The following is a 13,717-nucleotide window of genomic DNA, read 5'->3' on the forward strand; positions in this document are numbered from 1 at the left end:
TTTTACAGTATCACATAGCATCACATACATCATTACATACAGTGTAGTATCTATAGTTAAATATCACTGTCTTTTTCAGGGTCTAATGGCCTGGGGACTCTGTTGACTGTCACTGGAACTGGCTTCGGGAGTGAAAACGCCTCCATCATTGTGGGAAAGACTCAATGCCTTGTTGAACAGATCACCGGTATGTAAGAAGTTTTAAGTGAAGACTGTACCTTGTTGGTAAATGTGTCGGCTGTTTATTATTTAGTGGAAGGAGTTTAACCAGATTATGTCAACTGTGTTTCAGCTACCACTCAGGTGTGCAGACTGGGCAGTGCCAGTGCTGGTTCCTACCCCGTGTTCATCGGCTTCCCCTCTCTGGGTGATTCACGCTCCACAGGAGGCAACATCTTCCACTTCACCTACCAGCTCATTGTTTCCTCTTTCTCCCCGCTCTCTGGAAGCGTGGCAGGTAAGACATTACTCAAACACATCTGTATAATGGCTGCAGTAAAGTACCCTATTATTTATTTATCACAAAATCAAAAGCTCTATAATACAATAATATATAACCATTATCTTGTTTTATTTTTTTCTTAGGAGGCACGCTGCTGACAGTGAGAGGTTTCGGCTTCAGCCAGAACAGCACAGTTACTGTCGGCAGTGATGAGTGCACCGTGGTTCATGCCAGTGACACTGAGCTGAAATGCAGAACGCCGGCAGTAAGTATTCAGACTGCAAACTACTGCTTTTATGGGTGTTATTTTCCTGCAATATCTAACATCTCAAAGAGCTGCAGTACACATAAGTGTACTTATTGTGGCAATAAACCCTTTTCTGATTCTAATTCTGAACTTTTTTAAAGTAGAAGATTGTGTTGTGTTTATGTTGAGCCAGATCTCTGAAGTAGTCACTTATTTTACTTAGTTCTCAATAAATAAATGCTTATATTGCTTGTTTCAGGGGACAGGATCCCAGATTATCACAGTGATGGTGGGAAACATGAGTCAGACAGCCGGAAGCTCCTTCACATACGATACTAATCTTACAGCCCAGATCTCAGGCCTGAGTCCCCGCACCACCACTGTGATTGGTGAGTTGAGAGTCAAGTATATTTATGCATGTGATAACCTTTCAGTGAGGTAGGGTCATTATAAAGCGTTACTGAGATGTGTAATCCCAGAGGGGAAGTTTAATGGGAAGGATTTGTTTTGTCCTGAAATGTCAATAGAAATCTGTCAGTGAGGCAACAGACACAATATATCGTCTGTTTTCCCTTTGTTTATGAAAAGAAAAAAGAAAAATAACAATTCCCATCTTTTTTCCCCCCACATAACAAACCACTCCGTTATCTATGGGCATTGTACAGTTATCTATTAGTGAATCAGTTGATTGAAATGTCATCTGAATTAAAGAGAAATGCATATGGAGCCAGAGTGTGAAACACTTTTTTCTTACTTTCAATGAAACCAAATACCTATACTACAAAGACATTTCTCAGATACAAGACATTACACAGGTACTCTCGCATATATATAGGCATAATAGTCAACACAAATGGAATGTTATTATGTATCATGGAACAGCTGCGATCCCAAACTCGTGAAAGGTCGGATTTGCTCCATCTTTTGATGATAAGTTTTGTTTAGAAAACCTTGAATCCATGTAAGACACAATGTCATCAGACACAATCCATGTCATTAGAATCAATAAATCCATGTCATATGACACACAACGTGCACACATATGTGCAGGGCCAATGTTTTTTTTTGCGATGACGGTGACGAGTTCAGACCCGCGGTAGGCGTCATGTGACCCACGGTATTGCGGTAACCGTCCCAGCCCTAACAACATAACACAACTAATGAAGTAACTGAGGTTATGAGCATGTGAATTTGTGATTATAGATAACCTGAAATGCTTCTAATATTGAGGAACATTATATATCAATCTAATTGTACATGTGTCTGAAGGAAAGAAGGAAAGCATAATGTTGAATGTTCTTTACTGTTCAGAGTTTGCATGTGACTCCACTGTCACTAGGTGCTTAAAGGAGTTAAAACCTTTTGTTATCACCTCATTAGTTCTGTTCTTCACTCTGAGTAATGTTGACTTTTTTGTTTTCTCTGTTTTTGCCCTTAAGGTTTACTAAACCTTGAGAACATGAGAGACTAGCAGGTCTTCCCATGTAATTATAGTAAACAACACAGAAGCATCCACACAACAAGAATACCTGTTAACTGCAGGACAATCAGTGTTGCTTAAAATACAGAGGAAGTAACCAGGTGACAAGGACTAATTATCCTGTCACTTGAGTGACAGAAACTCCTCGTTTTTGAACTTCTTTTGTGTAGGACATGAAGTTCTCACCATCCAGGGCTCGAACCTGGGAGGCCAAGACAATGACAGCATCGTGTTCGTTGGTGGGGAAGAGTGTGTGACCGTGCAGTGGGCAGCGACGAGCATCACCTGCCGTCTCCCTGTGCTGCCGCCTGGCATTTACATGGTGGATGTGCAAGTTGGAAACAATGGCTACCCTCAGACAAGGTACAGCTACCGTGATAGACAATTTCACATGGGCAACAGTTACAGAAAGTACTGATACTACTGATATACTGATCGTATCACCAGCTGGGAACTCATGTTAAAAAGGCACTAAAAATATTTATCAAAACCTTTACTCATCATATTGTACAATTTATCCCCTGATTTTTATTTTTTATTTTTAAACGTACACAAACAAAAAAATACAACATACAACATATGTTTAAAAACTCAACATTAAACATAGTTAATGTAAATGTTTTTAATATGTGGAAATTAAAAACACATTAAATGAACATGATATGATCATTGTTGGGTCACTCTTGGCCTGTGTCTTCAAAGCACCCCAGACATTACACAGTATACTGTAATGTTTAATTAAAAGGGAATGGTGATAATGATTTTTTTTTTAATTCACAGATTATAGATAACAGATAATATTATGTCAAACAATTTTGCTCACAAGCCGAAAAGTGTGGTTCATTTAGGACTTAATTGAACTCTATTCTAATTGTTTGTTTCATAGCAACGGTGTAAACGCCAACATTGAATACATCCTAGAAGTCTACAGCATCTCCCCACTGCTTGGCTCCTTGATGGGAGGAACCAGGCTGACTGTTTCTGGATCTGGTTTCAGCAACAACACCTCTGACAACAAAGTCTCCATTGGTAAACAATATGAGACCCAGCAATTTCAAATAGACTTATTACCACAGCAACAATCTCTGCCAACAACCATTCAAACTTGTCAGTGTTTAACATACAATGATTAATACTGTAATTGGATATCAAAATAATGGTTGAGGGGGCAACTAGTAGGGCTACTAGCTGGTGGTAATCTACAGTGATGCAACTACGTGCAAATATTTAAAAACAAGAAGTACTCTAATGCAACTGCTTTAGGTTTTGTATATGTTCTCATCCATGATTTATGTTGTTTGTGATGTGACAGGAGGAGCTGAGTGTGAAGTGATGGCCGCCTCAGAGAATGAACTGCAGTGTGTTATGCAGTCGGACCAGAAGACCCACCTCGTCACCAATCAGGGATCCGACCGCAGTAGGTTTACAATCCTGTTTGAAGGTGTCAGATTAAATCTGAGTAGGCCAAATTACAGAACAGAAAGAGGATTAAATTAATGAAAACTGCTGCAAGCAAATAAAATGTTACCTGTAGATTAAATGTGACTGCACCTAGAAACTGTTTCAAAAACAAAGTGTCAAAAAACAGTTTGACTTCCATTTTTACATAACTAGCCATTTGGAATAGGATTTGCAAGGTATTTTAATTATATGTTGCTCAAACTCAGACAGTGAAATCTTTTCTGTGTGTGTTATTCTAACTGTCAGACTAACTTTACATTTGTCTGTGTGTACCAGCCTATGGACAGGGGTTTGCATGGAGCCCTGCCTCACTTCCGGTGTTTGTTGGAGACACAGTTGTGTGGCGTTGGGAGGCACCAGCCTTCCAGATAGTCGGGTACCGGGTCTTCAGTGTTTCCAGCCCGGGTAGCACCACCCACGACGGACCATTCAACAGTGGAGAGACCAAGACACCCAAAGGTAGAACAATGAGTCACTAGTCCTCAACAGAAATTATAAGGAACCCTCATTATTGTTGAGCTAAGTTAAAGAAGTTAAAAAAGAAAATCCGCCATTAAATAGTTTTACCCTGTTGTGGTGATGTTGGTGGTTCAGTTCTAGTTATTTTCTATCACTTGAAATATTTTAACATGATCTCTCTTAAAGAAAAATCTAACTACCCAACAACAAGGTGGAATTTTACCATGTCTTGATGTATAATATGCGACACATGGGGAATGTAATGTGTCACATGTGATGTGTCCAACACATTCTCACTCCCATCGCGTCAAAAAGAGCAACGCTTAGTCAGGGGACTTTGGCGTTTGTTATTGATGCAAAAAGTCTACTTTAGCGTCACTTTTTGACACTCTTGGTCGGGATGTACGTTTAAATGACATGTGGCACAAGGGTTACAACATGTACGTTTCTGTGACACGCGGGACAAGAAGGGGACACGAACCCCGGCCTCTTGGGTGAAATTTCTGTGTAGTTTGATCCATCCACCACCCCAACCAACCTCCTTATGGGGATTTTAGGTCTTTCATACTACTTGCTACCGTTGTCACTCTTAATACCACGTCATCTTACAGCTCTGCGGCCGAGCTGCTGCTCTACCCAGTGCATCCCGTACGATGCTTAAGGGTCAGAGTCACTGACCAAGCGTCCGTACTTACAAGTTGGGAGTGACAAAAAAAAGTTGGATGTGTCACACCTTTTAACATGCATGAGAGACAAATGCCCACCATGTCTAAGAATGCTCCATGAATTGATGTCACATATTTCTAATCCCTCTTTTTTCTCCTTCGCTCCCCTCAGGGGTTTTCAGCTACCGCTTCACTGCACCTGGTGTGTATTACTACAGCAGTGGCTACGTAGATGATGCCAAAGTCAGGCTGCTGCAGGGAGTCGTGAAAGTCGAGGCTCGGGAGGAGATTAGCAGCAAAGTCTCTGTCAGCGTGGGAGGCATGGAGGCCAGACACATGACAGGTAAATGTACAGATGTGGATAGGATGCTCTCAGTCAGCAGCTCATCAAATTACAGGTTAGGGCGCACAATATATCGTCATCACGATATCAACTGGCGAAATAAACACATCGCGAAAGACTGCGAAATATTGCAAAAGACTCTCAGAGATTTTCTGTGTTAGTTGAAAGAAAATAGCAGTAGAAAACTGCACTTTAAACTGTAACTGATATTCTTTTTTTAGTGGTGCCTTTATATTCAATGTTAATTTTGTTCAATAAAAGAATGTTTCAAATTCAACAAGCAGTTGTATTTTAACAGAATAGTGAAAGCATGAACTAAGTACACTTAAATATCGCAAGTAACATCGTTATCGCGATATTCAACATCGTAATTGCATGTTGAATATTTTTTTCATAACCTGCAGCCCTAGTACAGGGGTAATTATTTATATTATTTGACATAGTTAAGAGGAAATACATGTACATACAAATCATATCAGGTGAATATAGTTCTTTTTTTTCTTAATAGACAGCTAACTCAACATCCAGTAGAGTCAAATTGAGATCCAAGTCAAAATAAAGACATTTCCAAATTGCAACTGATCAATTGATTTCTGTCTTCCCTTCAGGTTCACGTCGTGTTTCCAGAGCAGCCCCACAGTGCGTCACCTCCCCACAGTGCCCTCAGACCAACGAGACCTCAGACGGCCTTTCCTTCAGCGTCTTGGCCTGCTCCACCCCCACAGTCCACTCCATTTCTCCCAACCAGGGATCATACCACCAGATCATCCACATTCAGGGCAATGGCTTCAGTGACACTGCCTGTGCTAATGAGGTTAGCTGCGTTTTTATGGCTCATATCTAAATGGACTTAAATTAAAAATGTATTAAAATTTTGAAATTCTTTGTCCAGTAATATAACTTTACAGTAGCTGTTCTTCAGGTACTTTCTTCTTTTAGTTGTTAATGAAAATTAAAAAAAACATGTAATACAAGCTTTAATAATGAATAAACTATACAGGATTTGTTATCTGCAGATAGAAATTTGTCACCACAAATCGTTTTTTCAGATTGTAGACAAATGACTTATAATATATTTCTACTCCAAATGCTTCATCATTGTGTTGTCTGTATCCGATGCTAAACTGTGTTTTTCTCAGCCTTGAGTTATATCACTGTATAAAAAAGTGAATAGCTGTACAGAGCTTGTTGTGACTGACACTGGTGTCTCTGTGTCCTGTAGGTGACAGTGGGAGATCAGCCCTGTCAGGTGTTCAACAGCTCTTACTCTGAGATCAACTGCCAGCTCAGCCCCGAAAGCCAACTTCCCATTGGTGTCGCTCTCCCTGTAGCCGTCAGAGTCAACAACCTCGGCAGTGCCATCATTGCCATACCAGATGAGCTCGGCCGCCGTTTTGTGGTTCTGCCTGTGGTCGACTTGGTCTCGCCTCCTATCGGCAGCCCCACCGGCCACACGCGGCTCCTCATCCACGGCTCTGGTTTCTCTGGAGGACAAGTGACTGTAGCCAGCGAGCCGTGCTCCGTCCTGTCAGTCAGTTACACTTGTGTTACCTGTGACACCTCTCCTTCTCAGCCACACAATGGTGATGTCATTTTCTACATGGGGAAGATCCAAAGCTCCTGTCAGTCAAACTGCTCCTTCAAGTACTCCTCCTCCGTCACTCCTCTGGTCTCCAGTATTTCCCCCGACAGCATCAGCAACCTAACCACTGTCACCATCTCTGGCTCAGGGTTTGGCAGCAGTGTGGATGACGTGGCAGTCTTTGCCAGCACCTCAGAGCTGGAAGTCATCGCCGTGACTGATGACAACATTACACTGAGCGTAAACGCTCTGCCTGCGGGCGACCACCCAGTCAAAGTAATTGTGAGAAGCAAAGGCCTTGCGTCCGGTTCTGTCACCCTGAACAGTCGTGCCCAAGCTGCCCTCCACCCAGATGTGGGCAGCCTGGCAGGAGGAACCTCTCTTGTCTTCACTGGAAACGGCTTCGCTCCAGGGAACACCAGCGTGATGGTCGGTGGCAGACCCTGCCAGATTCAGGAGGTGACGCCGGGGCAGCTTCGTTGCCTGACGCCTCCTCACACTGAGGGGCTGGTGACTGCTAACGTCCAGGTCTTTTCAGTGCAGTATCCTCCTCTCAACTTCACCTACTCTGCAGCCCACACTCCTGTCATCAGCTCCATCAGCCCCCCCACTGGTAATTATGCTCCTCTACATCATGTAGTCATAGTAACACAACCCTTTAACAAGAATATTGGTCAGGAGGAGAGTTTGTTAGCTTATTTGGGATGGCATTTCTTCAATTCCTAATCAAACTTCAAAAACTATACTTTTTCTCACGATTAAATTTGTGTTAACCATTTTACAGCCAACATCATCTGCAACAGAGCAGTAAAAATAGAGTAAAAAGTACATATAACATTCAGTTATTAAATCTTTATTTCCCACAGGGCCGAGCGGTGCAGTCGTCATATTGACAGGTTCAGGTTTTGGCATCGACTCCCAGCACATCTCCGTCACCATAAACCAAGTCCCGTGTGTCGTGTCTGCAGTCTCCAACACACAGGTTCAGTGCACTGCAGGAGACAACCCAGGGGGGGCGTACCCAGTCATGCTGCATCACCAGGTCAAAGGTCACGCCCAGTCAGGTGTCATGTTCACGTATGAGCTGACTCTGAGCAGCGTGCAGCCCAACGAGGGTAAACAGAGAGACACTCTAAACAATACTTTTCTTGTTAGCTGTTAGCTGCAGATTGTATCTTTATCCTTGTATTCCTTTTATTCTTTGCTGCTATAACGCCTAACAATTCAAGTTTAATGTTATATATATACTAGGGCTGCACAATTAATCGCAATCAGTTTTATCGAAATCGCAATTTGGAGTGCAATATTCAAATCGCAGAGGGGCGCAATATTTGTTAAAGGCAAAATATGTGTCAAACCATTCTGAATGAAGTATCGTGGTGCTGCAGAGACGTCCTGGCCTACAAATCCTATCCTACAGACTACAGAAAACATCTTTGTTTGGTACAGTTCCTCGCAAAAATCATCACACTATAATCATTTTATTTGTTTAAGATTCAATATTAGTCAATGAAAATGAGAATAATGATACAAACATGATCATTCCCTTCAATATCGTGAATCATATTGCAATCGCAATATCAGTCATAATAATTGCAATTAGATATTTTCATCATATCGTGCAGCCCTAATATGTACTTCATATATTACTGAATAAGTTATCCCTCCCTCATCTGTGATTCAGGCAGTTATGGTGGCGGCGCTCTGCTGTCGGTGCAGGGCTCTGGGTTCGACCCGCACAGCTCCACTGTGAGGATCTGCGGGGAGAAGTGTGAAGTTCACAGAGAAATGTCCACATCGACTCGTCTGTACTGCCAGTCTCCATCCATCAACGGTAAGTTTAGTTTAGTTTAGTTTATTTCACCAGGATAATCCACTCAGATCAAACCAAACTATACAATACCTAGAATGGCACTCAGCGCAGACCTCCACCAAGGCCAATGGTGCCTTCATGTGCTGCTCCGATGGTCCCATTTCCTGAACTTTTCTGTAATCCTGCTGAAAAACAGACAAACCAACAAACAAACAGACAAACCAAACTGAAAACATAACCTTTTTTGCGGAGGAAATAAGACGATTGAAAGACATCAAACAGTTGGTCTTTTGATCAAATGTACTGTAATGTGTGTGGAAACTCATGTTTTGTCCAAAGTAGCAAGAGGATTCAAATTGTTAAAACATTTTTTAATGACAAAAATAGTTATTTTGTAATGTTCTTTTCTCTATTCAGACAGAATAATTCATTATTTAAACAGAATAATGGTTAAAGTTGCTGGTTAAAAAAAATGCTGGTTTATGATATCTCACTTCTCACCTCATTATAACAAACCAGTCTAAAATTTAAGTTGACCTTTAAATGGACCCTGATGGACACTAATAGACACAGACTTTCTAAGAGGAATGTTGTCCGTCTTTCATGTCGGAGAAAATGTCAGGCATGTCATACAAGACAATAACTTGTCATGGACGATAAGACATCTAAAGCTGTTTGTTATCTCTGAGCCTGATCTTGATTCTTCCTGTCCTTTTGTTGTTGCATGTGTCTGTCTGTCTGTCTGTCTGTCTGTCTGTCTGTTGTTGTCATGTCTGCTCTCAGGCACTCTGTCGGTGCTGAGCTGCGTGGTTGCCGTCATTAACCAGCTGGATGCCGTCAACATATCAAATGGCTACACCTACAAATCTCAGTTGACTCCTGTGATCATGGATGTTTCTCCACGGAGAGGAGGCACCGCTGGAGGCACCCGGCTTACAATCACCGGCTCCGGTTTCAGGTGCAGTGTACACACATTATAATGAACAACAGACAATATATATATATATATATATATATATATATATATATATAATTCACTATATCATATCATTTCTTTACTATATTGAGATACCATAGAATGATACAGTAACATACTGTACTTTAACATAACATGCCTCTATACAGTAATGTACAATAACATATTTTCAATGATTATATTGTAACATGAAATTATAATATATGAGATAAAACTGTGTTATAGTATAGTGATATGTTATGTGAAAGTACAGTATTTTATAGTATATTTTGTATACTTTTATTCTATTTAATTATATGACATGAAAGTACAGTTGTTTTAAGTAGGCATTATAAACAAAAGCACCAGATTCAGACTGCTGATGTGATTTGTTAATATGTTGTTGTTGGTCAGTTCTATTGTTGTTGTTGTTGTTGAAAGTCAGTCTGAAATAAACTTCAATCTTCATATTGCTATGATTGTAATAATATAATATATTATAATATACAATTATAAAATAATGTAATATTATATGTTGTATGATAATATAGTGTATACTATAGGGTATATTATATAAAAATATATTATTGTATATAAACTATATATTGTAGTATGAAATGGTATGTTTATAGTAGGTTTATTATTATTATTATTATTATTATTATTATTATTATTATTATTATTATATTACATTACTGTATATCACATAGAGTATATTGTTATCAAGCTTGCTATTGTATTATACTATCTTCTTTTACATTATATAAAGTTATAACGTGGGATTTACCAGTGTTATAGTACATTATAGAAAAAAAGGTATATGTTAAAGTAAAGTTATTTTCTATTGTATTTCAATATATACATACAGCATGCAATATACATTTTTGTTTAATCTATCTATTTCAGTGATTAATTAATCTATCTATTGATATATTTTTTCATTTCACTCTTTCCCACCTCATTGAATCTCATCACGTTCACTCACTTTCCCACCTTACAGCACCGACATGAATGACGTCAACGTGACCATCTCAGGATCTGTGTGTGACGTTCAATCCACCAACAACACACACATCGTCTGTGTGACGAACGCTCAGCGCCAGTCTCAGAAAACCAAAGTCAGAGTCAGCATCGGAAACCGAGGCATCGCCAAGATGGTAAGAGAGGACAGTCAGATCCCCTGACCTTACACAGTGTCACGTCTCTTTCATGTATAATGAGACTGATTCTAAATAATTTTAGTAAATGTTTGTCTCAACCTAGTATTTGTCTCTTTCTTCAGGATAATGCAGACTTCTTCTACATTGACGTGTGGTCATCCAGGTTCACGTGGGGTGGTCTGTCTCCACCCGAGAAGAGCTCGTTTGCTGTTATCACTAAAGGCCAGACCATCCTGCTGGACACCAGCACCCCTGTGCTGAAAATGCTCCTCATTCAAGGTACAAATACTGTATGACTTTATCATGAGTGTGTATTTATAATGATATCATGATGTCAGATTTCTCTCCCTTTCTGTATTTACCCATGTTTTTTTTTCTCTCTTACCTTTCGGTCCCTGAAGTCTTTTTAGGAAGTGAAAAAAATATAGTGTATATATATATATATATACACACAGTATTTTTTATTTATAGGAAATTTTCAGAATTTAATGTTGTATTGGTGTAACTGGTATTGTATATTGTACTAGTATTGTATGAGTATTGTATAGTATATTTGTTTTTTTCTCATTATCTTTGTCTTTTTTGCTCTAAGCAGCTGTTACGGTAAAATTTCTCGATGGGATTAATAAAGTACTCGATCTATCCATCTATCCATCTATCTATCCATCCATCCATCCATCCATAAATCTATCCATAGGATAATATATTAAAATAAAAAAGATATTTGAGAAATTAAAACTTCCTGAGCTTGAGGACGTCACATACATGGCCAATGCTCAATACAAGATCATAAAACATAAAGCTCTTTTTTTCCACCAGTATTGGTTTGTAATTTGCTGTTTCTTTGTGCTCAGGAGGGACGTTGGTGTTTGATGAAGCGGACATCGAGCTGCAGGCAGAAAACATCCTGATCACAGATGGTGGACGGCTCCAGATTGGCCAGGAGGGGGCGCCATTCCAGCACAAAGCCATCATCACACTTCATGGAAACCTGCGCTCCCCTGAACTTCCTGTTTATGGAACCAAGACACTGGCTGTCAGAGAGGGAGTGCTGGACCTGCATGGTATGAACACAAGCAAACATGATGAGAGAATCAATACCACTACTGTGTCTGTCTGTACGCCAGCAGCAAATTAGCTTAGCTTAGCATAAAGACTGGAAACAATAGGAGGCAGCTGGCTTGGCTCTGTCCAATAAAAAAAGCTTACCAACACCTTTTTTTATTGTTGATAAAATCAGCTGCACCTCAACTAACTACAACATAAATGCTGCTTACACATTAATGCATCAGTGATGATATATATAACACTATGAAATGGGCCATTCAGCATAATAAGTACTTTTAAAAACGTGTTTTTCTTTAAGTATATGTTATATGTTATATAATTGTCGACCACCTGTTTCTCCAGGTATTCCAGTTCCTGTCCCCTGGACCCACTTGGCCCAGATGGCGACTAGCGGCTCCGTCACACTGACTCTGATGAAGGCAGTGACATGGAAAGCCGGAGATGAAATTGTCATTGCTTCCACCAGTCACAGGTACAGTGAGATCTCAAATTCTACAGTGATTACCTCAAATGTTAAAACGCAGTAACGATATATTTTATCAAAATTGAATTTATCATTTTTTTACATCTTACAGTATACCACATAAAGATAATTACGCATTAGAAATGTGTAATTTTGCCGAGGTGTATGAATTGTGCTATATAAATAAACTTTCATGTAAGAACTAAACTGCACTCCGTTTAGTTACAGCAGGATCATCCCTATGTTCACAGGGCATGTGTGTCTCTTGATGTAAACTAACATTGTGAGTGATTGGTAAGATTAGTATCTTCGCAGTTCAAATTGTATGGAAGATGGATGTTTCAAATGCGTTTAAAATGTAAAAATCTGTTCAGCCACTGTGAAGATATCAATGTCAAAAGTCAAGAAAACTCTTGCCTGCAAATGTGAGGGCATATTGAGGAGTATAACAGTATACTATAAGCATAGAGAGTGTAAAAGGTTATAAGCTGTGGGTGATTTTAAAGTGCCCATATTATGAAAAAATCACTTTTTCTGGGATTTGGGGTGTTATGTTGTGTCTCTGGTGCTTCCACACACATACAAACTTTGAAAAAAATCCATCCATGCTGTTTAGAGTGAGATACGGTTTCTGAATGTGTCCTGCCTTCAGTCTCTGGGTGAGCTGTTCAAAATCGGCACGGCTTGTGACGTCACAAGCCGAAACGAGCAGGCTAACCGCAACCATTAGCTCGTAGCATGCTAACGCTAATGCTAACGCTAGCATGCTACCTCGTTCTCAATAGCAAAGCACTGCTACAACACACACAAGTTCACCATAATCTACAAAAGAACTACTTCCATGTGCGCCCTCATTTAGAAGTCTCCCAGCTAATCCTGCCTTGTAACTGACCGAAGTTGTAGAAACAGCCTTTCTTTTACTGTCTATGGAGCTAGCTAGCTGACATGATCTACATCTGAGCTACTGCACATGTGCAGTGCAATCAAATATAGTACAGAAGAAGAAGAAGAAAAGAGGTCTCACTCTGTAGCTAAAACAGAGACCAGCTGAAAAGAGGATCTGCAGCAGTGAGAGAGAGCACTGCAGTACAACACAAATATGGTGTTTTTTGAAAATTAAACCATGTAAACCTATTCTGGTACAACCTTAAAATACAATTATGAACCTGAAAATGAGCATAATATGGCTGCTTTAAAAACAACATAAACTTCATTCTTATTCGTCACATTCAACTGCGGTACAATGTAGTGAAATTGAGTCTCTGCATTTTCCCATCCTAAGCATTAGGAGCAGTGGACACATACAGCACCAAGGGAGCAACTTGGGGTTCAGCGTTTTGCTAGGATTGAACCGCCAACCTTGTGGAAGAGGTCCGACCCTCTCTACACTCTGAGCCACATGCCAGATTTACCCAGGGAAAACCCAGGGAAACATACATTGGACATCTGACCTAGAAAAAACATTGCTGAGAACTTAAAATAGTTTGAAACTCTCCTTAATGTGTCATATTAAGAAGACATTGAGCTGGGGAACATAGGACCCTGGGAACAAAGATACGCTTCTGTTACAGCTAGCTGT

The 13,717-nt window shown here is 40.0% G+C and overlaps 1 protein-coding gene across 1 annotated transcript in view; it reads left to right on the forward strand.

The window, feature by feature from the left end:
* The window catches only part of pkhd1l1.1 (PKHD1 like 1, tandem duplicate 1), a 48,958-nt gene that overhangs the window by 14,507 nt on the left and 20,734 nt on the right, over window positions 1–13,717 (forward strand). Inside the window, exons 28-45 of the mRNA XM_031295688.2 lie at window positions 80–187; window positions 293–457; window positions 586–707; window positions 949–1,078; window positions 2,340–2,532; window positions 3,056–3,198; window positions 3,482–3,586; window positions 3,907–4,089; window positions 4,927–5,097; window positions 5,706–5,911; window positions 6,320–7,292; window positions 7,546–7,794; window positions 8,364–8,513; window positions 9,276–9,450; window positions 10,448–10,604; window positions 10,730–10,886; window positions 11,462–11,671; window positions 12,018–12,147. Coding sequence (XP_031151548.1) covers window positions 80–187; window positions 293–457; window positions 586–707; window positions 949–1,078; window positions 2,340–2,532; window positions 3,056–3,198; window positions 3,482–3,586; window positions 3,907–4,089; window positions 4,927–5,097; window positions 5,706–5,911; window positions 6,320–7,292; window positions 7,546–7,794; window positions 8,364–8,513; window positions 9,276–9,450; window positions 10,448–10,604; window positions 10,730–10,886; window positions 11,462–11,671; window positions 12,018–12,147 — 3,727 coding nt within the window. The remainder of the gene's footprint in view (window positions 1–79; window positions 188–292; window positions 458–585; window positions 708–948; window positions 1,079–2,339; window positions 2,533–3,055; window positions 3,199–3,481; window positions 3,587–3,906; window positions 4,090–4,926; window positions 5,098–5,705; window positions 5,912–6,319; window positions 7,293–7,545; window positions 7,795–8,363; window positions 8,514–9,275; window positions 9,451–10,447; window positions 10,605–10,729; window positions 10,887–11,461; window positions 11,672–12,017; window positions 12,148–13,717) is intronic.

The sequence above is a fragment of the Sander lucioperca genome, chromosome 14 (genome assembly GCF_008315115.2).
Source record: "Sander lucioperca isolate FBNREF2018 chromosome 14, SLUC_FBN_1.2, whole genome shotgun sequence".
NCBI lineage: Eukaryota > Metazoa > Chordata > Actinopteri > Perciformes > Percidae > Sander > Sander lucioperca.